The following is a 24,984-nucleotide window of genomic DNA, read 5'->3' as shown; positions in this document are numbered from 1 at the left end:
CAAGGACAACTGGGCTGTCCTAGCCAGGGCTGACCTCCCTGGAGTTCCATCTTCTCTCCTTGTCCCAAATACCCATCGCATGGGCTACCATCAGACCACACACGTACACACCCTGTGTCAGTGCCGATGGCCCTCTGCCTTCCGACGACGTCTTGGTTTCTCATCCTCTGTTTTGACTTGTAGGACTGACTTCAGCTCTCCCTGCTGTGACCCTACCAGTTTTTAACTCTGTGTTTATCATCTGTTTTAAATTCAGCGACCGGCCTTCCCTCCGTACGCCGTGCAGCAGTACAGGCCTGGCTGGAGACTGTCTCCGGAGGTAGTCTGGTGATATGTGACACCCCCACCCCGTTCATTATAACCTCTTTCTCTAGGCAGCTCCGCTGGCATCTTAACTCTAGGACTCAGCTCCTGTCGCTGGTGCATGCGAGGGCAGAGCCAGTGGGCGGGGCTCGTGCACGCTTAGACAGGCAGCCCATATGCATGGACCGGAAGTGCCTCCCCCTCCCCAGGCAGACTGGAGACCCACAGTGGAGACAGGATGGAGTCACGCCTTATTAAAAATTACCATGAGCAGTTAGATAGGAAAGCCAAGGTGAAAGGAAGCTTTTTTGGTTGGTTGTTTGGTTGGTTTGGGGTTTTTCGAAACAGGGTTTCTCTGTGTAGCTCCGGCTGTCCTGGAACTTACTCTATAGACCAGGCTGGCCTCGAACTCACAGAGATCCGCCTGCCTCTGCCTCCTGAGTGCCTTTTTTTTTTAAAGGAAGCTTTTTATGCTGAAGTTTTAGACCTATAGAAATGAGCTTGGGTAGCAGATGGATGGTACTGTTCTGCAGAACCACCAGTGTGTCAGAGGAGCAGTCAGAACGGGCATTCATGGAACGGTTGCCTAAGAGGAGAGGCGAGGGCTGGTGGGTGCTGCTGAGATACTGCCAGGTGGTACCTGAGCTGGGTTCCAAACTACACTACAGCGTCTCGGTACGCAGGCCAGAGGTGACCCGAGAGGCCTCAGTTGTCCTTTGCTTCACTGGAAACCTGCTTCTCAAGGAGAGGGGTGCCTGGCTTTTGGGGTAGGGCAGTCCCTCCCACTGCAGGGTGTCTAGTCTTCTGCTCTCTCTGCCTAACCCCAGGAGCCCCCAAAAAGGAGATAGCACCCCCCTCCGGTTGAGAACCAGTGTCCTGCCAGTCACTTCTAGGACCAGTAGGGACGATGCTTGTGGACCTATCACCATTGTCCTCTGAAGCAGCTGAAAGTAGACATATGTGGTGAGGGGGTCCACAGGTGAGAGAGGACTCGGAGTCTAGTGTGGCTAACCCTGAGTTATCGCCCTTTGAGCTAGAGGAAGGAGGAACAGTGAGACGGAGCAGAAAGGATGTCCTAGCAGGCAGCTGAAATAAATGGCCACTCGCAGCTTCCGTAGTGTGTGGCTCCTTCCTCACTGTGTGGCCGCTTCCAGCACAGTGCTCCATCTTAACAAGAATTCCATCCTTCAGTTCCATCGCTCTAGCTGTGTCTCCTCACACGTCCGCTGCCGCTGCTGTGCAATAGCCCTCTGAGTGTTGCTTTTGGTGTGTGTGACCCATCATTTCTTTCAAGGTGTTCCGAGGAGTGTAGGGTCCCCACACTTCCGACTCTACAGCAGATGTTTCTTAGTAGGAAAACTGGGAAGGACCAAGAGACCAGGACCAGGGCAGGCTGGTTGGAGGCCGGGCCAGCCTGGGGAACCAGGTCTCCTCTGTGCCGCGTCCAGCTTTCTTGCCGGAGAGAATGTGGTTACCACCTCAATGCCAGGCACTCAAGCAAGCACGTTGTGCACAAAGGCCCCCTGGAATTGTCCCAGATTCTGTTTCCAGAGGCTTCTTATTCCCCGACATGGCAGAGTGCAGTGACAGACTCGCCATCCAAGTACAAAGCGGGGCCCAAGGGTGTTGTTCAGTGGGTGTTTGTGTCTCCGAAATCACGTTCACACATTCTCTGGTGAACATCTTCATGAGTGGCCCAAAGCAGCATGACCACCTGAAGGCTTTAGACCTGTGGGAATCCTTGAGCAGTTTTTCTCCAGTGTTTATCTCAACAAATGCTGTCACCATACGAGAGTGCCTTGGCATTGGTGGCTCATCCCCTCTTGGACGGCAGGAGGTGAAGTTAACTGTGCAGCCACTGCTTCCTAAACCCAGGCCTGTCGTCCTGCTCCAGATTTGTTTGCCATGGTTCTCCAGGTTCAAGTTTGAAAAGTTCATCTGGGCCTGGTGGCGCACGCCTTTAGTCCCAGCACTCAGGAGGTAGAGACAGGCAGATCTCTGAGTTCAAGGCCAGCCTGATCTATGTAGCAAGTTCCAAGCCAGCCGGAACTACATAGTGAGACCCTGTTTTAAAACAAAACAAACAAACAAACATAAAAAGTTCTTCATAGATTTGGACTATCGTCATCTTATGAATTACATGTTAAAAGAAAGTGTACAATGTAGGGAATTAAAACTCACAGAACTGCCTCCTCCTATGCCAGGAAGTAGAGTTCCCAGAATCTTCACGGTGCCGCTTCCTACCCACGGTCCCCTCCCAAGGAGCCTTTCAAGCTTTGTCGTCACCTGAGCTCAGTGCTGACTTGGGCCAGAGCCAGTGGGTTGGCCTGACCTCTCCCCAGTCAGCTCAGCTTTGAGAAAATCCACATGTGCTTTGATGCCTTACTCCATGTCAATCAAAAGCTGACAGCGTCCCCAGCGGTCCCCTGCACTGGCTGCAGATCCTCTGCAGGCACAGGCTAGGGCCAGGTGCTGTAAAGCTCAGAGGCTGTCTGCCTCAGTAGAGGAAGTGGAGGGGAGCCTTACTTTATTTTGCAGCCCTGTAGAGTCATGCTTGAGTCCAGAAAGAGAGCTTTACATATCCCCTTAGGTCCACCGTCTTGCTTTAACCAAGTCCTCTAAGTTAGCTCAAGAAAAGCATCCACCGATACATGTGCCAGTGTGACTAAAGGGCGGAGCCCACTGTGCGTCACTTGACACCCAGACCTAAGCTTTGTCACTCAGAGGTGGCCATGAGGACCCCTTGGCTGCCCCAAAATGAGGAGTCACTGCCTCGTGACACATGGAATGGCCGGCACTGGGCCTGTTTTTTAAGTACTATTTAAAGCTGCCTGGGGCCCCACAGCATCCCTTGATTATGACCGACTTGAGGATCTCGTAGCAGCAGCCTTGGAGGAAAAGGTGGTGCCTCCAGGCCAGAAGCTGCCTTCTGCTTCCACTTGGCCCTACTAGAGTGGAGAAGTGGCCGTGGTACCCACACTGCTTATAGAGCACACTCCATATCTGTCCAGGGGCCTCCCTTCTCCGCGTGGCCTGCGCATCACTGCTGTCTTGCGCCCTGCACAGTTATTTGTCTGTCTCCCCTTTTCTTCCTGTCCGTGAATGTCTCTGCTTTCCAGCCCCTCTGGATGAGAATGACCTAGAAGAGGACGTGGACTCTGAGCCCGCCGAGACGGAAGGGGAAGCTGCAGAGGATGGGGACCCTGGAGACACTGGTGCTGAACTGGATGGTACGGGGCCCAGCCTCCCCTCTGTACCTCTGTGACCTCCTGTTACACATGGGGAACAGAACCAGCGTGGGTGGAACCCACAGAAGATACTTTACAGCAAAAGCTTAGGGGGACAGCTGCAGGGGGGCAACTCTGGGGAAAGAAAAGGGGAAATGAGCCCCGGGCACCCCCAGAAGGGTTTTGGTGGTTGTTTGCCTTCTGTGGCAGCCTCTGGTGTCGGGGTCACTGTGTTTTACAAGTAGACAAATGGGTTGGGGAGATGGCACGGTGGACAAAGGACAGACAGGACCTCCTGGTTCAGCTACCTAACACCATTGTAAACGCTGCCGGCAGGGAGGAGGGAGGAGAGAACCGACCTCAGGGGCTCACTGGCCAACCAGTTAGCTGAAAGGCAAGCTCCAGGTTTAATACAGCCTTGTCTCAAAAAGATGAGGTGAAGAGCAATGGAAGCCACCCAGGGTCAACCACTGGCTTTCACACAGGTGAGGATAGGAGCGCAGGCGCGCACACACACACACACACACACACACACACACACACACACACACACACACACCAAAAGCAAAAGCACCACGGGTTTCCACAAACCCCACACTCAGAAGGCAGGATGGATGCTTTGCGTCAGATTTGCCTCAGGTAAGAGGCTCGGTTTTCAGGGGCGGCCGCACCTGGTTTAGACCTCATGCCACAGTGGAACACCCCATGGAGCAATTCTCTAAGGAAGCAGGACACAGAAAAGGAACAGGGCCGGGGCTCAATGTGTGTAACAAACAGTCTGTATCTCACCTACTTCCCCCAGATCAGCACTGGTCTGATGACATCCCTTCCGACGCCGAATCAGAACTCCGCTTACAACGTCAGGCCAAGGTGAAAGCCGAGCTGGAGCTGAGAGTGTCAGAGACCAAGGAGGAGAAGCCTCCTGCTACACCAAAGCCAGAGGAGAGAGGTAGGGCAGGAGGAAGGACTCCCAGAATGCCAGAGACCACGGGCATGCTGGTAATCCCACTTGAGGCCTTCAGAATAGAGCCTGTTGTGCCTAGCCCGGTGGGTGGCCTGGAGCCCCAACCATCCCTGTTCTGGTCCTTGCCTGTCTGAGACCACAGATCTCTACAGACAGCCGCTGCCAGTGGTCCCTTCCCTTGGGTTGTTTGGGAGCATGGGAAGAATAAAGACATTACAAAGCTCGAGACTCAGACCGTAACCACCATACACACTGACCAGCGTGCCAGCTATAACGGAGCATGCAGGGGACGGGCAGCGCCTTCCTTGAGTCCCTTCCCTTGGTTCCTTTGTTTTCTTTTGGGATAACCTGAGGGCAGACCGGAACACAGTACGCATTAGCCTGCCTGAGTCCTGCTCTCCTGCCTCAGCAAGGGGCTGGCTGTAGTGTGAAACCCTCCTTGGATCTGGCTGCTCCCTATTCCTAGTATATGTGGAATGGAAGTGACTTCATTCCTATTATAAACACCCATGTCCCTCCTTTTCAGGTGCTTCCCAGGTCTCCAGCCCCAGCCAGTCACCTCAGAAACAAGATGTTCTGTTCTCCCCAGCCCACAGCCCTGGGGAAGAGGTAGGTAGCGCTGGGGACAGGGCAGTCAGTCAGTGGGACCTTGAGACCTTCAGGAGACATGGCTCCATCCTAGGTGTAAGCTCCACAAAGAGAGATAAAGCAGCCCTATAGCTATCTCACTTTGTGAGCTTCTAAAGATGTAACTGCTAGGTAAGACTGTTGACGAGGTGCGGGCTTCAGGTGCTACCTCAGACCTTGTGGATGGGCAAGTTTTTGTTTGTTTAATATTTGGCAAGTCTATTTTTAAGTTTGATGCATTGATATTTATGCATCTATAGAGGTTTATAATGGGTACGCTTTTCCCTTATTTTAAAATAAAGTGTAACTGTTTAAATGAAAAACATGCCTCTAGATTGTCAGAACCACTTTAGAGAATGACATATAAATGTGTCATGCTAATGTCTGAGGTTCTTAGTCTGGGAAGTACCATGTGCAGGGCAGACCAGGAAGGAATCAAAGCCCAGGCCTTGGTCTCTGGGGCTCCAGGCAACATGGCACAGTGCAGTAATTGACCTGAGAAGTGAGAAGCACTGGTTTGGGAATTGTGTGCGTCTCACAGTTCCTCGGAGGGACAGTGTGGCTGGAGAGGGTCTGTGTGCATCTCCACGGTCCCTCGGAGGGACAGTGTGGCTGGAGAGGAGAACAGTACTAAGTAATGGCTTTAGGCCCTCTCAAACATTAGCCCTCGGGGACTCTGAGCTCTGGTTATTGTGGGTTGTGATGAAAGCCAAATTCATTAGTGTCCTTGGCCAGTGTTCATGTGAGTGGACCAAGAACCAAAGATGTATGTGAGATGAGCCAACCCTGAAAGCTCAGACTGTCCAAGCCGAGTGGAGAGGTTTTGAAATGGTAACCCGTGGCACAGAAAGTGAGGAAGGTTCCCCTGCAGCTCTTTGAACACTAGTCGGAAGGATGGAGAGGATTTTACCTCAGTCAAGGTAGGCCCCTTGAGTGAGGCTCCCTGAGGGAAGAAGGTGCTGACTGCTGTTCTCTTCTTTCTGTGTAGGGGGCCCAGGCCCCTCTTGTCTCTGTCGCCACCAAGACAAAGTCCCCCGAGGAGCCCCTCCTCCCTGCACCTCTACTCCCCAGGGAAAAGCCCAAAGCTGAAGCCCCCACAGATGAGAAAACTGCTCACTCGCCCATCCGATCACAGCCCGTGGCCCTGCCAGAAGCCAGGACACCTACCTCACCCACCAGCTTACAGCCAGAGTCTCTGCTGGGCCCTCCGACACCTCCCTCCACCCAGCCCCCCATCTGTTCCCAACCTCAGCCTTCCTCCGATGCCTCCATACCGTCACCCACCGAGTCCCCCATACGCTTTCAGCCGGTTCCAGCCAAAACATCCACACCCCTGACCCCACTCCCTGTGAAGAGCCAAGGAGACCCCAAAGACAGACTAAGTGGCCCTCTGGCTGTGGAGGAGGCCCTGAAGCGGAGTGATCTGGTGGAGGAGTTCTGGATGAAGAGCGCCGAGATCCGCCGCAGCCTGGGCCTCACCCCTGTGGACCGGAGCAAGGCGTCAGAGCCCAGCCTCCCCTCACCCCCCTTTAAGCCAGTATCCCTAAAGTCCTACTCCGTTGACAAGGCCCCTCAGGAAGAGGATCTCTGCCTTCTGAAACCTCCACCTGTTCCCAAAAGGTTGGGCCTGCCAAAGTCAGCTGGTGACCAGCCCCCACTGCTGACCCCAAAGTCGCCCTCTGACAAGGAGCTGAGGAGCAACCGGGAGGAGCGTAGGGACCTCTCCAGCAGCTCAGGCCTGGGCCTCCATGGCAGCTCCTCCAACATGAAGACCTTGGGCAGCCAGAGCTTCAACACCTCGGACTCCACCATGCTCACCCCGCCTTCTAGCCCACCCCCACCCCCACCTCCCAATGAGGAGCCTGCAACCCTGCGCAGGAAGCCCCATCAGACTTTTGAGCACAGGGAGGCCTCGATTATCCCCCCTCCCCTTCCTGCCTCATTCATGCGGCCCCCAAGGGAGCCCACCCAGCCCCCCAGAGAGGAGGTTCGGAAGTCCTTTGTGGAGAGCGTGGATGAGATCCCCTTTGCTGATGATGTGGAGGACACTTACGATGATAAGACTGAGGACTCGAGTCTGCAGGAGAAGTTCTTCACACCCCCTTCCTGCTGGTCCCGGTCGGAGAAGCTCCCGGCCAAGGAGAATGGGCGGCTCCCTCCCCTGGACCGTGATGTGCAGCCACAGAAAAGGGGACTGCCTCTGGTCTCCGCAGAAGCCAAGGAGCTGGCCGAGGAGCGCATGCGAGCCCGGGAGAAGTCTGTGAAGAGCCAAGCACTTCGAGATGCCATGGCCAAACAGCTGAGCAGGATGCAGGCCATGGAGATGGCAGCCTCCAGGTCCCGCACAGCGCCATCCCAGGGCAAGGAACTGGAGTCCGCCAAGCGCTCAGGCCTCCGAGCCTCCCAGGAGCCCACTGTGAAGCATGAAGCTACTAGTGAGGAGATCCTCTCCCCTCCGTCAGACTCAGGGGGCCCTGATGGCTCTGTCACCTCATCTGAGGGCTCTAGTGGGAAGAGCAAGAAGAGGTCATCCCTCTTCTCCCCGCGCAGGAACAAGAAAGAGAAGAAATCCAAAGGAGAAGGCCGACTCCCGGAGAAACCCAGCCTGGGCCTCCCCGAGGAAGGGGCTGCTAAGCCCAAGTCCCTGTGGAAGGCGGTCTTTTCTGGATACAAGAAGGACAAAAAGAAGAAGGGCCATGAGAGGTCCTGCCCCAGCACCCCGTCCAGCGGGGCCACAGTGGACTCCGGCCAGCGCCGGGCATCTCCGATCGTGAGAACAGGTACGCATGGCCAAGGGACGCACACAGGACAGGCATGGGGAGTACCTCCCCAGTCTTTCAGTTCACAAAAGATCCACTTTCCTATGCTGCTCCTGCAAGGGTTCTTAAGAAGGAGAACAAGCCCTTCACACCTCAGCCTGATCCACTGCACGGAATAATGTTAATGCCAATGTGAAACTAGGTAGGGTAGATTCCTGTTGGTACCCTTCCGAAAGGCCCGTGACCCCACACATGGGCCTGATTTTGAGTGGAGCAGAGTCTCGCCAAGGGGTCTTGAACAGGTTTCTGGAATGACATCTGTTTGGTGTTGGCCCATCGCCTCTGGGGACAAGCCTGTGTCCTTGTGTAGGAGGGGAGTCTGACTTCCTGCTGCATGATTTTGGGAGGGTACTGCCTGCTGTCTTCACTTGACCTCTTCTCACCCTGCAGAGCTCCAGCTCCGGCGCCAGCTGAGTTTCTCAGAGGACTCAGACCTGTCCAGTGACGACATCCTTGAAAGGTCTTCCCAGAAGTCCAAGCGAGAGGTGGGTACGCCCAGTCCCCGAAGGGCCTCAGAGACCTGATGAACACATCAGTTTATGTAATTTTACTTTATGTGCGTTTGTGTGAAGGTGTCAGATCTCCTGGAACGGGAGGTACAGACAGTTGTGAGCTGCCATGTGGGTGCTGGGAATTGAACCCAGGTCCTCTTGGAAGAGCAGCCAGTGCTTCCAACCCCTGAACCATCATCTCTCCAGCCCCCAAAGCATCAATTTAGTCTCTGGTAGAGAAGCAGACGGTGAAAGCCAGTCTAAAGCTGCGGTGCAGAGCCAAAGCCTGCTCTGGTCTCCTAGCAGATAGACATTGGAGTGCTGTGCCAGCTCACAGCCAGCAGCAAACGCCACAGAGTGGTCTCTCAGGCCTTTGAAATACGCAGCTGAGGATATTGCCTCAGTCTGAAGAGACCAGGGTACTCTGTTGGTTAGCAGCCTGCCGTTACACTGTGAGCAGTGTCCGCCAGGGCCAGACTGTGGGAGCAGAGCTGAGATACTGCTTGGAGTCGTACAAGCCTAGACTGGGCACCAGGCATGGGAAGGAGGTAGACCGGGCTCCCTCAGGAAGAGCCTGGCCAAGCTAACTGCCCGGTGCATTTGTTAGATAGAGGACTTGTTCTGTTTTGGGAATTGACCCTGAAGCAGCACTGATTGAAAGCGTTGGTGCCCAGTCATCCACTGGCGCATGGGCACCCACCTCGTACCTTTTTGATGTGACGTCTCAAGGCTTGGACTTAAGCAGCTCCCTCTGTCAATAGCCTTGAGCTGCAGACCAGCCAGGGCAGGCTGGGGGAGCTCTGCACCCCACGTGTGTCTGTTCATTGAGCTGGTATCCCTCTGACACAGGTCCATCCTCCAGCCTGTCTCGGTTCCTCTTTGAATAACTCAGCAGACTAGAAAAAGTCAGTTTATTCTTACCTCCTTCTGCATTCATCTGCATTCTCATCTCATTCTATATCCTCTCCCCGGGCGTGATGATGGCTTTCTCTACTGTCCTAGTCACCAAGAAGCACGGACCTCTCTTCCGTCTCCGTCTTCAGCCAGGCCTCACTTCTTACACCATGAGTCTGAATGCAGTGGGGGGGGGGGCTATGTGCTTTCCATGGGGGTTCAGTCCAATGTGTTACTGCTGAGCATGCCCCTCTGAGGTCTTCCAGGCAGTGATGCTGGCACTGGACCAGAGATAGTGTGTGGATGTGCACATGAGTTTCAAAGCTCATCCCAGCATGGGGGCAGGTGCTGTCTTAGGATCCCTGAAGGAGCCTGAGCAGAAGAGAATGTGGCCCTAAGTCCCCTTTGTCTCCATGGTGAGTGTGCTCATGTTGAGACACCTGGTGTCACATTGGTCAGATCTTCCCTCTCTGGCTGCCACTGTGGTCAGGTCATTCCGCTTCTCCATGAGTTAATGAAACATCTTGCCACAGTGGGGAGCTCCAGGTGCCCCCTCTGGCTATGCCAAATCCCTCATCTTGGTGTAGCCACCCAATGACCACAAGTATGAAGAGCCCAGGAACTCATTTCCGTAGTTATGTGAACAACTGACAGCCGCCATTCACAGATTCCTAGATCTTGTGTACCAAGGTGGACTCCACAAGGACAAGGTCATTCTCTGATGGTCACATAGGGAATGATGAGGACAAGCAGGGCCTGTGCAGTGGCAATCATGGGTCACTGAGTGAGGGCAGGGCACAGTGTTTCTTAAAATATGGAACCCACTGGGCATAGCGATTCGGTGCAACCCTAACGCTCAGGAGGCTGAGGCGGGATTGCACAAATTCAAGGCCAGCCCTGGCTACCTGGCGAGTTCTGGGCCACCCAGAGATACATAGCAAGGTCCAAAGGTGGTGGGGAGACACATCCGGAACCTACAGTGGGGACAAACTAGAGCAAAACAACCATAAGAGTACAAAGATACTTTGAAACTGTTGATGGCATTGATGGTGAATGGCAGACTAATGTGTAACTTTAAAAAATGCCATCCGTCATCAAGTTGATGTCCAGTTCCTAGCAGGTGGCACTACGGGCATTGTTGGGCAGATGTGTCTCTTCTGAGGAAGAAGTACATCCCAAAGCTTTTAGGGACTGGGTCTGTGACGTCTAAAAACAGGCTGTGTAAAGACCACACCCTGAAGCATGGCGCCGTGCTACTACCATCTGAGAGTCGAGGTGAAGGGTGTTCCAGCATCGTTGGCTTCCTCCTTCTGGGTTTCTGGGTTTGAGGTTTATTCGCAAGTGTCAGGATCAAGGGGACCGAGATTGAAAATGGGCTTTTGCTCGCCCAGAAAAGGAAGCCTCCAGCCACAGTGCAGTGTAGGTGGAAGCCAGTCCTTCCTGTCTCACAGACCCAAGCCCGAGTCAGCACCTGAAACAAGTGCCTGGGTTTGGTTGCCATAGTGATGCACAGGCACATAAAACCAAAACTTTGATTTTCCCTAAAGGTCTGTTATCCAGAAATAAATCATGCAGGGTTTGCGTGTTTCTCTTCATATGTGTGCAAGCACATGTATGTAACATGTGTGTGGAAAGCTAGAGACAGCCTTGAGTGTCACTCCTCTGGTGTCTGTTTAGCTTTTAATGTGTGCATGTGTGGCAGAGTTTATCGTGTAGGCTAGACTGGATCCACGCGCCTCCACCTCCCGGCTCTGAGATTACAAGCATACCCCACCAAGCCAGGCTTTTTACGCAGGGTTTATGGCTCAAACCCTACAGACGGTCTTCCTGCTTGCAAAACAAGTACGTTACTAACAGATTTATCTCCCCAGCCAATCCAGGTTTTTCTAAAATCCCGCCAACAAGAGCTAACTCTTGAGGGCCCATTTCCCTTGCTTCCCTACGACGTAAGTGCAGGCTGCCCAGGTTCTTCTTTGTCAGTGAGGACACCAGGGCCTGCCCGGCACTCTACCAGCCCCTCATCCTGCTCTATACCCCCGCCACAGCCAGCTAGCCGTGCCCTCAGCCCAACTCTCCCAGTTTACCCAAGTGTGTTGTGATTCACCTCCCTATCACTGCCACTGCCAAGTTGGTACCAGTCCCAGCAGTGGGTGAGTTAATGAAGGCAGCAGCCACAGACAGATCCAGGTGTCGGCGCCGCTCTTGAAGTGTGTCTGTGTAGGCCACTGGGGACCTCGCCTGTACTCTTCCTTCTTAAATTGCCCTGTTCTGCATGAGGACTTCACTCACAATTTCCTTTGTCGGGGAGAGGATGCCTGGGCTCAGAGCTGAACGCCGCAGATCCGTTCCCCAGCCAGCATGCTTGTGGAATCCTGTGTGGGTCCCCCAATGGGCCACCCTCAGCATCCCTCTGTCCTTCATACCACTAAATTCCAGTTGCCTCCATGCCTGAGTTCACAGGGACCCTTTAGGCCTTTCATCCGACCCATGTGAAGACCACAGAAGCAAAGGATACTGGGCCGTTCTGGTCAGTGTGTGAAGTGCAGAGGTTTCCACGGCCACCTGAACACTGGTACTTGCTCTGCGTCACGGTGGTTTGACACCTTGGTTCTCTTCACGGGGTCTAATTCTGAAAGAGCAAAGTTTGCCTGGTCCCAGGACGGCTGGATATCACACTGTGACCTTTGGGGCCCTGCTTGAGAACACTGCCAGGCTCGAGAACATGTCAAAAGAGTGTGCAGGGCCAGCGCCCACTTCCCGCCTCCAGCTTCCATTCATGCCAAGTGTTCAGCGGCAGGAAAGGGAAGGGGGGCCGCTGTGGGTGAAGAGGGCCCAGTAGTCAGCACACATTTCAACAACCTGGGGCTCAACAGGAAACAGACATGCTGTTTCTGGGCATGCTGTTCTGTGAATAGGAAAGTGAGCCACAGCTTTGTTTAACAGTGGGGTTCAGTGAGACTCAGCCGATAGGGTCTGTACACCCAGGTTCCTTCTTGTTCGGCCTTGTGTGACATTGTGAGAAGTGATCATTGTGATTGAGTCTTGTGTTTGTTTTAAACCTCTAACTGATTTTGTTCCATTTGTGTATTCTGTTTTCATATTTTAATCATCATTATCATTACTGTTCTGTTTTGTTTTCCGTTGCCATCCCCTTAAAAGTCGATTTATGTACCACACGCCTTGGCATTCAGGAGAGCCTATTCATCAAAGGTAGTGTCTCGTTCCCACTGGCTGGTCCTCGTTGCATGCCTGTCTGTGATTAACCACTTGGACAGCCCTGTTGGGCCCTGCGGCCACGTCCTCACTAACTGTCATACGTGCATGCAGCTGTCACAGTCAGACCTTGTTGAGTTGTGTCACGGAAAGAGGAGGGGACAGTCACTCTTCCCGTGGCTGGAGTGCATGTCATCATGGGAGGGGGCAGAGCTGCCCCTGTGGGTCTGGGTAGCCCAGCCAGGGGTGGTCATCACCTCCACTCTGAACCATCAGGGCGCTGGGATGCTGGGATGCTCCATGCAGACCGCCTTCTGCCTGTTCACTTGACATACTACTGTCATTGCGTTCCTTGAGGGGAGATGATAAGTCTGGACCCAGGTTGAACATAGACGTCTCCTTCACAGTCAAAAAGGTCTCCTGGTGTTTTTAGAGGAAATAAGGAGGGTCTCACAAAAGAGGACAATCCCCCACTCGTGCTTCTCAGTGGCTGCCCAGTGTGTCCTATCACTGAATGCTTAGAGTGTGGTGGACCATGTGTACACAGGTTCCTAGGACATCCGTCACTGTCTGCATGGGACTTGTCCAGGGGCCTCCTCCAAGCTCAGAGGCTCTACCCCAGCTACCCTGCCTTTTCCTTTTTCAACCTGTGTTAGTCTAGATTCACCAAGATTTCAAATGGAGGCATCCATGTCCTCTCCCCTTCAGATGTTAGCTACTAAGACCCTGGAGAAAGTAATCTCAAACAAGGGAAGAAAAGAGCCTGCACTTTCCAAACCTTTTCTTGTTCCTGTCTGCCTCAGAAATAGGAGGCCTGGGGAAACATTGTACTGTGGTGTTTTTGTTTTGATCATCACAGTGCCTTAAACAACCAGACACACCAAGTGGTGGTATCGCATGCCTTCGATCCCGGCACTCAGGAGACAGAGGCAGGTGGATCTTTGTGAGTTCGAGGCCAGCCTGGTCTACAGAGCAAGTTCCAGGACAGCCAGGGCTACACAGAGACACCCTGTCTTGAAAAAAACAAACAAACAAACACAAACCACAGACACGTTATATGGCGATGATGACCCAGTGCCAAAGGAGAGTGTCTGTCTGAGGTCTAATCTGTTAACACTCATTCCACATTAACCCTTTTGTCCCCGTCACAGAGGCAAAGTGTCTTACATTGAGGTCTCTAGCCTAGCCTCAGGAGAGGGCGTCTGCACCTGCCATGCCCAGCTGGCTGTCAGGCAGCAGCCCCCTCATAGGGGACAGTCCTCATACCCTTGCCAGCTTGCCACCCAAACCAGGCTCCACCTGCATGCAGCCGGCTCAGGAGCTCTCTCTTGCCCTCTCCAGCCCAGAACCTACACAGAGGAGGAGCTGAGTGCCAAGCTGACTCGGCGTGTGCAGAAGGCAGCGCGGAGACAGGCCAAGCAGGAGGAGCTGAAGCGATTACACCGAGCCCAGGTACACGCCGGCAGTGGGGCACCACTTGCGGGTGGAAGGAAGTGAGGTAGCATCATCCCGGGCCCCCACAGCGCCTCATCTACATCAAGGAAGGTGAAGAAGCCAGGGCAGAAGCAGAGGCGGCGTTCATGGCTTCCAGATGACAACCTCCAAGTACTCCAGCTTCATGCTCTACAGAGGCCCCGCCCTTGTGGCACTGTCTGTAAAAAGGAAGATCCGTGCTTTGAGTTTCCTGGAAGCCTTAGTCTAGAGTGGATGTAGAATCAGCAGGTTCACTTTGTAACCATAGTGTCAGGGGTCAGTCTGTGGCCCTGACCTCTGCTCGGAATAGTCTGCGATTTTATAGGGAAAGCTCAGAAGGACCTCTGGTTGTCAGTCTCCATCTTCAGGCTTCACGGCCTAAACCAATGCCTCTCAACCTTGGGGTCATGACCTCTTCATAAGGGTGGCCTAAGACCATCGGAATTTACATTATGATTCATAACAATAGAGAAATTACAGTTATGAAGTAACAATGAAATAATTTTATGGTTGGAAGTCACCACAACATGAGGCACTGTCTTAAAGGGTCATAGCAGTAGGAAGGTTCAGAAACACTGTCCTAGACTGTTTAGACTCTTCTAACTTATCGAAACGGGACTTCTAATCACTTGATCCAGTGTGGGTTTTTTTGTTTGTTTGTTTTTTTAAAGCTTTATTTATTTATTATGTATACAGTGTTCTGTGTACATGTGTGCATGCAGGCCAGAAAAGGGCGCCAGATCTCATTACAGATGGTTGTGAGCCACCATGTGGTTGCTGGGAATTGAACTCAGGACCTCTGGAAGAACAGTCGGTGCTCTTAACCTCTGAGCCATCTCTCCAGCCCCCTTGATCCAGTGTTTTAAGTCTTCTTACTGTAAAGGTTTAATGAAATCATTTTGAAATGCTTTTGGACTATTCTGGGGAAAGGTAACAAGCCCCAGGATCCATCTGCATGCACTGGCACACCACACTGACCGAAATGCCCCTTTCAACATCTTGGCAATGCTTCTGTCTCTCCCTCTGTGGGTCTGCGGCTTGGTTCTCCTCCTGGAAACGGGAGGTGAGGAAAGGCTGGGAGGAGCTGACACTCTGTCTCTCGGTAGATCATCCAGCGGCAGCTGGAGCAGGTGGAGGAGAAGCAGCGGCAGCTGGAAGAGAGGGGCGTCGCCGTGGAGAAGGCTCTGCGAGGAGAAGCAGGTACCGTCTGGCCTCCTCCGTGAGGAGGCTTGTTCGCAAGGAGACAGCCTCCCTTCCTTCTGGGGACGAGCCGGTTGGGCATCACATCTTCTGGAATTCAGCTCCTTCTCTATCAGGGTTTTCCGAGTTCTTGGCATCATCAAGGTCCGGTGCTGATCTATGTTTGGACAGCCCAGACACCCAGGCCTGCTCCCCAGCCCATTTCTCAGCTTGCTGTTGCCATGCAGAACAAAATCTCAGGCCCTGTCACCTGTTGGTGGCAAGCCCTGGGTTTTCTCTTCCTCTCCCTCCTTCTCCTCCTCCTTCTCCTTCTCCCTACCATTTTCTCTAAAAGAAAATATCAGGGAATGAGAGAGATTGTCCCTCAAGGAACCATCACAGAACTGCACTGAACAGGCCTCAGCCTGCTCTCCCGAGTCTTTCCCTGTCCTCGATTCCCTGGGTTCCCTCCAGCCCAAGCTGCACAGCCACAGAGCCTGCATCCTCTCCCGTGTGGGGCTTCTGGCTGCCCTTGCATCCGATTTCCCTGGGTGAGCCCAGGCTTGTGTCCACCAAAGGCCGGTTACTAAGAGTGGTGTCACAGAGGCTTGGACCTGTGATAAGCTCTTTTGGCATAAGCATGGGAATCTGTTACAGGGGCTACGTGGTTGGAGCCTGCCTGGCTTGGCACAGGTGGGTACTGAGAAGATGAGGTATCTGAGCTGTCCCTGGGTCCAAGGTCAGCCCAGCCTCAGGCATGGAATGATCGACCTCTGTTTCCTCAAGATCCAGTCCCTGGATGGGGACCCTCTTATCTCTGCAGGTCTGCAGGTGGCCACTGGCCTATGGGTTCAGCATTCATAGAGGGAAGGGCAGGGCCTCTGGTTTTTCCTTCTAGACACAGGAAAGCAAGCTGGACACCTCCTGGACAGGCAAGCTAAAGAGCCAGTGGGAGGTCAGACAGGGCCAGCCATTGCCTCAGACCACGTGGTCTAGCCTCGGGTGTGGGCCTGGTGTCAGAGATCCAATTTGTAACTGGAGTTCCCAATAGAGGAGTCAGGGCAGGCACAGAAGCAAACCTTCCTTCAGATGACCCTCAGGTGAAGACGTGTGTCAGCTCAGTGATGACCCTCAGGTGAAGACGTGTCCTGAGAGAGAAGGAGGAGGATGTGGATGTTTTGGGGTTTGTGCCTCACCTGATGCTGGACCTAACGCTTGGAGCCCATGCTACTGAAGGAGTACAGAAGCCTAAGTCACTTCGTATCCAGCAAGTTAAGAAGACCGGTTCCCATGCCAAGCGGTGAAGAAGAGACTCACCCACACATTTTTCTTGGCTTACCAGTGAGCCTGTGTCTCCGCCAGCCTGCAGGTCTCCCCCTGCCCCTCTTCCTCTAACTGTCTTGTCAGCGCAGCCTGAGCACTGGCATGGGCTAGCCCTCCCTCTGGAGATCCCTGGCTACAGAGCTGTAAAGCCCTGTCCTCTCCGCTACTCTCTCCATGCACAAAAGTCCAGAAGGGAACCTGCAGCATGCCTCACCTGTATCCAGATTACGTCAACTGAGGGACAGCCGTGTCCCTCAGCAATAGCTGGCAATCCTGTCTAGGTGCATGAGCTCATGTCACAGAGTTTCCCAAAAGTGCCCTGACCCCCACTCACGAGGTTCAGAGGCTCAAGGAGATAGCCGGTTCGGTTGATGGTTTCTGGAAAGTGCTTACGGTTCCAGTCAACTAGAGTCTGTTCCTATTCCTCACCACCACTTCTGTAAAAACTGTCACTCCAGGTGCCACCAGTGAGCCAGAAAATGATACCATTGTAAATGGACAGAGAGGCCAGAGAGATGGCTCAGCATGTAAGATCACATACTGCTCTTACAGAGGACCGGAGTTCGGTTCCCAGCACCCACACACCAGGCGGCTCACAACAATCTGTAACTCCAGCTCCAGGGGAGCTGTCTCTCTCTTCTGGACTTGACAGACATAGGTACTCACATGTACACACACACACACACCCCGAATTTCTCCTAACTTAGTGATTTTCAACTTGCTTTGGCAGGAGAGTCCATTGCACACAACCGCTACTTGAGGCCTAAAACCCAAAAGAATTCAATTATTTTCAATGTCTTTTAAAGATTGAAAGACCACGCACACACAAACTGGAAAGTCCACGTCCCAGTGAGAGCTGCAGACGTTCGGAAGCCTCGGTTCCTCCTCGACCAGTGCTGAGGGCATCCCCACAGGACCACGTGGTTGCTCTAAATAGAGCCTTCTCCTTTCAGCAGCTCACCAGGAAACCCACGGTCTCTGCAAACCTGACAGGTGCTCACAAAGAGCAGCTGACAACAATTCATATTCTTTATACAACAAAATCAAGTGTAGGGACTGGGGAGATGGCTCAGCACTTAAGAGTGCTTGGTGGCCTTGCAGGGGACCTGAGTTTTGCTCCCAGCATCCACGACTGCTCACAACCGTCTGTAACTTCAGTCCCAGGGGATCCAACACCCTCCGCAGACACCAGGCATGCATGTGGTACAAGTACATGCAGGCAAAACACCCATACACATAAAATAAGTCTCTAAAAAAATTATAAGCAAGAAGCTCCCAAACATAAAGAGAAACCCCAAATATGCTAATATATGCTGGCATGATATGTCAGCCGTCTGAAGGACTGTACCAGCAGTATGCTCTGAAGCCATCATCTCCCAAGCCACACCCTTCGCGCATATCCCTACATCGATCGGTACATGATCTCTGTCATTGCCAGCGGGACTTGAATTACCTTCTTACTAATATATTTATGAGAAGTGCAAAACTCTTGGACACAAAGCAAAAGAATCTTAGACCTGAGAGCCCACAAAAGCAGCCTTACTGGAGGTCTCGAGTGTGGCAGAAGTTGGCACACGAGCATGGTGTGCACTAGTCTTTTAAAGTTCAAAGTCACTGTGGACCAGGTATCTGGGAGACCCCTGGAACCTCTCTTGAAGAGCCCTAGGGCTCCTGACTGTAGGCAGATCTTTGCACAACCCCCTGAACCAGAGGGTGAAACTGCCTCCAAAGGTCCACATCCACCTGTGATGCATTTGTATTTCCAAATACATTCGTTTCCTTTCCTTACACTTAACACTCCACGCCCAGGGCTGGTCTAGTGTCAGTTCCCAGCGGCCTTGTCCCTTCCTGGCAGAGAGCGCCTTGGAGACTGAATGTGCCTGGCCCCAGCACCGGTCTCTCGTCCCTCATCCCGTTCCACTTGGCCTTCTCACTTACCTGGCTGAGCAAGGAACACGGCAGCTTCTAGCAGCACCACTCAGCTCCTCCCCGGGCTCTGGCAAGCTGGCCAGAACCTGCCATCCTGTCTCACGTGGTGGTTTCAAGCCTCCATTGATGTCAAAGGGGTCCCTCTTAGTTAGCCAGGATGGCCTTCCTAGAAGAGACCTGGTCTGGAGTTGCCAGCAGTTAACCTGCATTTGTTGAAGACTTCTGTGTGTACAGGCTGCGCGGATTAGCTCCGGAGCCCTGGAGACTAGGGCAAGGCTGAGACTTGTGGGCTTCTTGTCCTGGAACCCGAGGGGAGCATCTCTGTTTCTAGAACTCTGACTCAAGCTTAGAACCACTGGACTAGCTTGAACACGAGCTGGAACGCCACCAGAAGGAACTTAGCTTTCAGACATAGTCATCCTTGAAAGAGAAGGTTGTGGTTGCTGGGATCAGCATCCAGATTGTGAGGTTAGAGAAAGACAGACATTTTGGTGTGCTCTGGGCCCCTTTATAATTCTGGACCCTAAAAACTGCCAGCTGGGGACCCACCTACTGCCAGCCCCCTCTGTGTGCCATAGGCACACTAAGACAGGACACGGCTGGACAGCTCCAGGAGCTGAAAAGCTAGAAAGGCCTGTGGCCGGCAGCCTCAGCGTCTAGGGTGGGAATTCTGCCAATGTCCCGGCTCATCTCTTATCTTGAAAGAAAAGGCTCTCTGAAGATGGGGGACCTTCATCTCAAGCCCATTCAGCGAAGGAAAGCATGCTCACCACTAATGGAGTCGCTTGCAAGTTCCTTGGTTTCCAGGGCTTTCTTTTTTCTCCCTTAACATTCACCTCTTGAAAGCCTTAGCCTGGAGCCTTTAGTATTCAGAAACTAAGTAAGAACAGCCCCGGGTCTGCCCTTAAAACTTTCTTAAATCACGGGTAATGTTGCCATCCAGCATGGTTGGCATTCACAGTAAAGCTTGAATCCTTGCTGAGTCGAGGTGTGAACAGGAATCTCCCTGATGTTGGCTGGCAACTCCATTCATAGTGGTGTTTGATTCACACACACACACACACACACACACACACACACACACACACTACCATGAGCTGCAGAGATGGCCTGTGTGTGCATGCCATGCTTTCTTGACATGCATGATTTCTAGCTGCTCCACTGGGTTCTCATGATATTTCTGCCTGTTTTCGTGTGTCATGCATTTGATAGCTTTTGGGTCGGGGTGGCAGCAGGGTCATCTTATCCAATAACTCTGTCTTCACCACTTCCTTGTTGTAGACTATTGGGGAGAGTCTAATTACAGTGGCCTCATCGACTTGCACCTGGGTGGTATGTATAGCGTCATCCACTGCCGGCACTAACCCCGAGACGCCCTTCCCTCCTGTTCTCCATCCCAGTCCTTGCTCACAACAGTGAGAAAAAAACCGGCCTGATAACCAAATGGCAAAGCACAAACCCTTTTCCAGACTCAGTGTCAGAATACTTGCCTAGAGTGCGCCAGAAGCCCTGGGCTCCATCCTCAGCACAACCAAAGCGCAGCAGCGGCTGGCGGGTCCTTTCTTCCATGTGTGCCACAGAGGGAGATGTAGGGTAGCTCCTGCTGCTTGAGGCTTTTCTACATTTTTATCTGGAACAAACAAAACCTATGCCCCCTGCTCCACCTGCCCTGCATCTGCACCCCAGTCCCCTCTGTGTTCTACTGCTGGGCAGCGGCTCATTCACACGCAAGTCCAGACGTCCATCCTGAATCTCAGCCCTTACTTACTGTGTGCAGGTTTCACATCCTCTGGGATACTCCCCACCCTCGGCACTTACAGTGCAAGAGTGGGCTGGGAGCCAAAGTCAGTGATAGAGCGCTTGCCTAGCGTGCCTAGGATTCCATCCGCAGCAGCTAGAGACGAAATATGTTTTAAAAATCTAAAAATAATGAACTCAGCTTCCATCCTTTTCACTTGGGAGTGTCCCGTAGTCCCTAGAGCACGAGAAAGGCTGGAGTATGCTGTCTAAGCCCAGAGTCACAAAACTTAGCACTTAGTTACGTCCATAATGTCCCTTCCTCCCCGTGCCCTGGGACTCACTTTGCACTGATCCACTGATCACTTGAGACTTACTGGACTTGCAGAGTCTCAGACAGCAGCCTACACCTTCTGGGTCAGAAACTCCACAGAGGAGGCCTGGGGGCTAGCCTTACAGACTTCCAGCTGATTCTGATGCCTCTAAAGCAGGAGAGCCCTCGCCATGTGGGGCTGAGTATTTGCTGTCATCCTGAACAAAGCTCAGCAGAGAAATGGCCGGTCTGGAGTCTTGCTCCTAGACTCTGAGCTGCCGTGTTTCCAGAAGAGCGAGTGTCCAGCCCCCGGTTGTCTGGTGTGGCAGGGCAGTGGCAGCTCTCTTCTTCTCGGTCAGGTGTTCTGATCTCTTCACCTGCCCCTGGGGCTTCCATGCCCCCTGGAAACAGAACTGGGGGGGAAGATCAACTTTTTCCACCCTTCCTGGCTACTCATGTAAAAACCACCAACATGGCTTCTCCAGTATGGGTGTTTGCTCCCAAGCCAGACAGCCTGGGTTCAATCTCAAGACCCACGGAGCAAAAGAACCAGCTCTCACAAGTCATCCTCTGGCATCCACACACTTGCCATGACGTACTGACCTTCAGCAACACACACAAACAACATAAATACATCTTTTTTCAAGTCAGGCCAAGCTAGGTATAGTGGTACATGCACACCTTTAATCCCAGCACTGGGAGGCAGAGGCAGGTGGATCTCTGTGAGTTCAAGGCCAGCCTGATCTACATGAGAGTTCCAGGCCGCCATAGCTACATAGTGAGACCCTGTGTGCAGTAGGTCATGCCTACAGTCTTAGCGCTGGGAAGCCTAAGGCAGGAGGATTCATAAGAGTTTGAAATCAGCCTAAGCTAATATGAGATTGTCTCAAAAAAAAAAAAATCCCCCAAACAAAAATATACAGAAATAAAAACCAGAGCTGGGAGACGAATCAGTCATCTCACTCAGTACCTGTCATATGAGCATGAGAATTTGAGTTCCATTCCCCAGTACTCACATTAAAAAAAAAAAAAAAGCCAGGCATGGTGATATACACTTGTAATCCCAGTGCTCGGTGAGCGGAGACAGAAAGGTTCCTGTAGCTGGCTGTCCAGCTAGTCTGAGCTCCAGGTTCAGTAAGAGACCCTGTCTCAAAAACTCAGGTGGTAGGCCGGTCCTTGATTAAAGGTACTTGCTGCTGAGCCTGATGCTCTGGGTTAAGTGTCTGAACCCACATGATAGAAAGAGCCAACTCCTGCAAAATATCCACTTTTGCTGTGGCATGTTCATACCACCTCACACAGTAAATTAATTAATATAATAATAACGGGCTACAGAGATGGCACAGTAGATTAGAGCACTTGCTGCTCATCCAGAGGACCCGGGTTCAATTCCATGTAAGGGCAGCTCACAACCACCTGTAGCTCCAGCTGTCAGGAATCTGACACTCTCTTCTGGCCTCCCTGGGCACCTGTACACATATGCACAGACAGGCACACATACACATAAATAAAAATAAATAAAATTTTAAAAAGAAAAATAAATGTAATAAAAAGTCATCTAAATAATGTGGTAAGTGACTGAGGAACACAGCTCCTACCAACCTCTTGCCTCCACACTCCCACAGTCACCTACACATGTCACTCACACACACACACACACACACACACACACACGTAAATAGAATAAAAGCCAGGCCTGGGGTGTACATGTGTACACATATGCAACATATACACAAACATGAGTAACATGAATCCAAAGCCAGGTAGGGCACTTGTTCAGCACGTGCCCAGAAGGCCAGTGCCTTCACTGGTCAGAAGGTAGGACCCGTGCTCCTGTGTAGCGGGCAGGAGTCGGTCTCTGCTCTCTTGGTCCCCAGTCTTATGCATCCAGGAGTCTCCTTGGCCACAGGCCCTTTTCAGTGTCTCCAGCTTCTGGAGGGTTGGGGGGCTCCCACCAATGGCTACTGATGCTGAAAAAGGGCTGATGCTTGCACCCCAGTTAACAGACCCCGCCTGGTCTAATGCCCTGTCTCCCTTCCTTGCCTAGTCCTAACAGCTCCCTAAGGAATGTTCGTGTCAGTTCTGAGGTCATCTCCACATGTGAAAAGATAATTTATGTTCAGGGCATTGTGGAGGGAGTGGTCTAGACCCACTTCCTGCCACGTCACCCACCCTCCTTGCTTGAGAGACTGGCTTCTGCAGCATAGCCTGTCCGTGTATGTCTTGACTGTTGTCTTTAACCCACTGCTCAGGTAAGGAAATGCAGTGGACCGTTGTCTGTGGCCCCAGACCCCAAACTCTAACCTTGGATATAGTGTGCCAGGGGGTTCTGGGGTGAAATGAAATGAGCAGAAAAAAGGACTCTTTAAAACCCCTCTCCCCGAGTCAGACACCGTCTGCCTGTGCTCCCCATTCCAGATCCTCTTTGCTTCTTGTCAACCATTCTGATTTGCCCACATCACCGGCCCCTCGTGGCTTTGGCTCACATGTAGGCAGAAACCACTAACCAAAGAAGAACGATGCACCCCTCTCTGATTGTGTACTCCAGCAAAAAGCAAGGGTCACCAGGCCCTCTCCAGAGAGGAAGACCTGGATGCCACAGTTGACCCTGTTCAAAGTCTACTGGGGTTTTCTCTTCAGACACATGCTTTAATACTCATTATTTGAGAAGTAATTGCCCTTTTGAAGTCTGGGTCTTGAAGTAGATAGAGAAGCTGGCTGGCCCTTTACCACACAGAAATGTCATTGGGGACCACAGCGTCAGTCTCACTGGAAACAGCTTTGAGCAGCTTGGAGTGTTGGGAACTCCATTCCTCACCTGAGATCCCCAGACCCGGATTCCTGTCCTGTGCTGGACCCGCTCACCACAGTACCTCAGTGGGGTCCTCACAGCTCTTAGCCTGCCACACAAAGGCTTGAGACCCACATTAGAAGTCTCTGCTGGGCACACTGGTCATCCCAGCACTCAAAAGGCAGAAGCGGGACAATTGAAATTAAAGCCCACTTGAACTAAAAAGAGACTGTTTTGGTTGGTTGGTTGGGTTGGGTGGGTGGGTGGGTGTTTTGCTTTATTTCAAGACAGGGTTTCTCTGTGTAGTTTTGGCGCCTTTCCTGGATCTCACTCTGTAGACCAAGCTGGCCTCGAACTCACAGAGATCTGCCTGGCTCTGCCTCCCGAGTGCTGGGATTAAAGGCATGTACCACCACTGCCCAACTGTTCATTTGTTCTTTAAGCCAATTTTGGGGTTGAGGATATGGCTTGGCTCAGAGGCCCGGATTCCCATGCACAATGCCACATGAAAAAAAAAAAGGTCTCTTATAGCCAAAGAAGTATAACAATTTACTTCCTTGACTAGCTGGACCTTGTAATGTGAGAAGAAGTCATTGAAGTGACCAATAGTGACCCGTGAGCCCAAGAGGAAGGGTCCTCACAATGCATAGCCCTTCCTGTCTTCCCGGGACATGTTAAGGTGCAGCACAGCCCACCCAGTCTTGTTGCACTAGAGCAGGGTGACTGGAAATCTAGAGACAACCAAGTCTTCTGAAAAGCTTAGATTAAAAATACATGTGAGTCAGGTGTGGCGACGCAGGTCTTTAATCCCAGTTCTCGGGAGACAGAGGCAGGCAGATCTCCGTGTGTTCAAGGCCAGCCTAGTTTACAGAGTGAGTTCCAAGACAGCCAGGGCTACAAAACCAAAATCACATGTGTAACTTCTAATATTATAGACTCATTTTATTTGTCTCAGGGGGAAATGAAAGACTTAGAAATGTATTATGAGATCTGGAAAGGGATCCTGTGGTCACCAGTAAGTTGGAGGGAGGCCTGCTGTTGGTCCCTTCCTAAGTGACTTTCTTCCATTTATTCCCTTTCGCTGGACATTGATAGAAACCTGCCTTTCTGGTCAAGCTGAACATTTAGCCTGGCTCAGTTTTTATTCAATACTTTGAAGTCTGTCTGTCTGTCTGTCTATGTCTGTGTGTGCGTGTGAACTCGGGTGCACACATATCCCCATGGATCTCAATTCTCACCTGTGTTTATCTACCTCACCAGCAGTTCTCCAGTCTAGAGGTTCATTCTGCACTAAGCTCTTTAGCACAAGGTGTCTCCTGGCCCTGTCACGTGCATGTCACCTGTGCCTGCTAGCCAGCAGCCTCACCCTGCCTGATGCTTACACACTGAAGCATGGCATCAGCTACCTGGATGCCTGACTAGGGCCTCGGTGCTCGTAATTGCAGTGGCTGGGGAGGAATCCCAGCTTGCCATGCAAAGCCTTGCTTATGCATGGTACTGGAAGGCAATGGTACTGACCAAATAGACTTGGGGTTGGGGAGTAAGAACAGTTGAGCATAATCTTGGTCAACAAAGACTACCAGTTTTATACAAGACAGAATTGAACATAAACAAGAAACATTCTTCATACACCAAGAAAGTCTTCACTCCTAGGAGGATGTTACTCAGCGTAGACCACTGGCATCAAGGCCCTGAGTTCTA

At 52.2% G+C, this 24,984-nt stretch overlaps 1 protein-coding gene across 8 annotated transcripts in view; it reads left to right on the top strand.

The window, feature by feature from the left end:
• The window catches only part of Mical3 (microtubule associated monooxygenase, calponin and LIM domain containing 3), a 205,026-nt gene that overhangs the window by 168,888 nt on the left and 11,154 nt on the right, over positions 1–24,984 (top strand). For all 8 annotated transcript variants that reach the window (XM_036180675.1, XM_036180668.1, XM_036180672.1 and 5 more), the window contains 7 exons: positions 3,423–3,533; positions 4,333–4,479; positions 5,021–5,103; positions 6,110–7,901; positions 8,331–8,425; positions 13,880–13,990; positions 15,118–15,211. In XM_036180675.1, the coding sequence (XP_036036568.1) occupies positions 3,423–3,533; positions 4,333–4,479; positions 5,021–5,103; positions 6,110–7,901; positions 8,331–8,425; positions 13,880–13,990; positions 15,118–15,211 (2,433 nt within the window). The remainder of the gene's footprint in view (positions 1–3,422; positions 3,534–4,332; positions 4,480–5,020; positions 5,104–6,109; positions 7,902–8,330; positions 8,426–13,879; positions 13,991–15,117; positions 15,212–24,984) is intronic.

This window comes from Onychomys torridus, chromosome 3 (genome assembly GCF_903995425.1).
Source record: "Onychomys torridus chromosome 3, mOncTor1.1, whole genome shotgun sequence".
NCBI lineage: Eukaryota > Metazoa > Chordata > Mammalia > Rodentia > Cricetidae > Onychomys > Onychomys torridus.
This window is presented reverse-complemented; position numbering and strand designations above follow the sequence as displayed.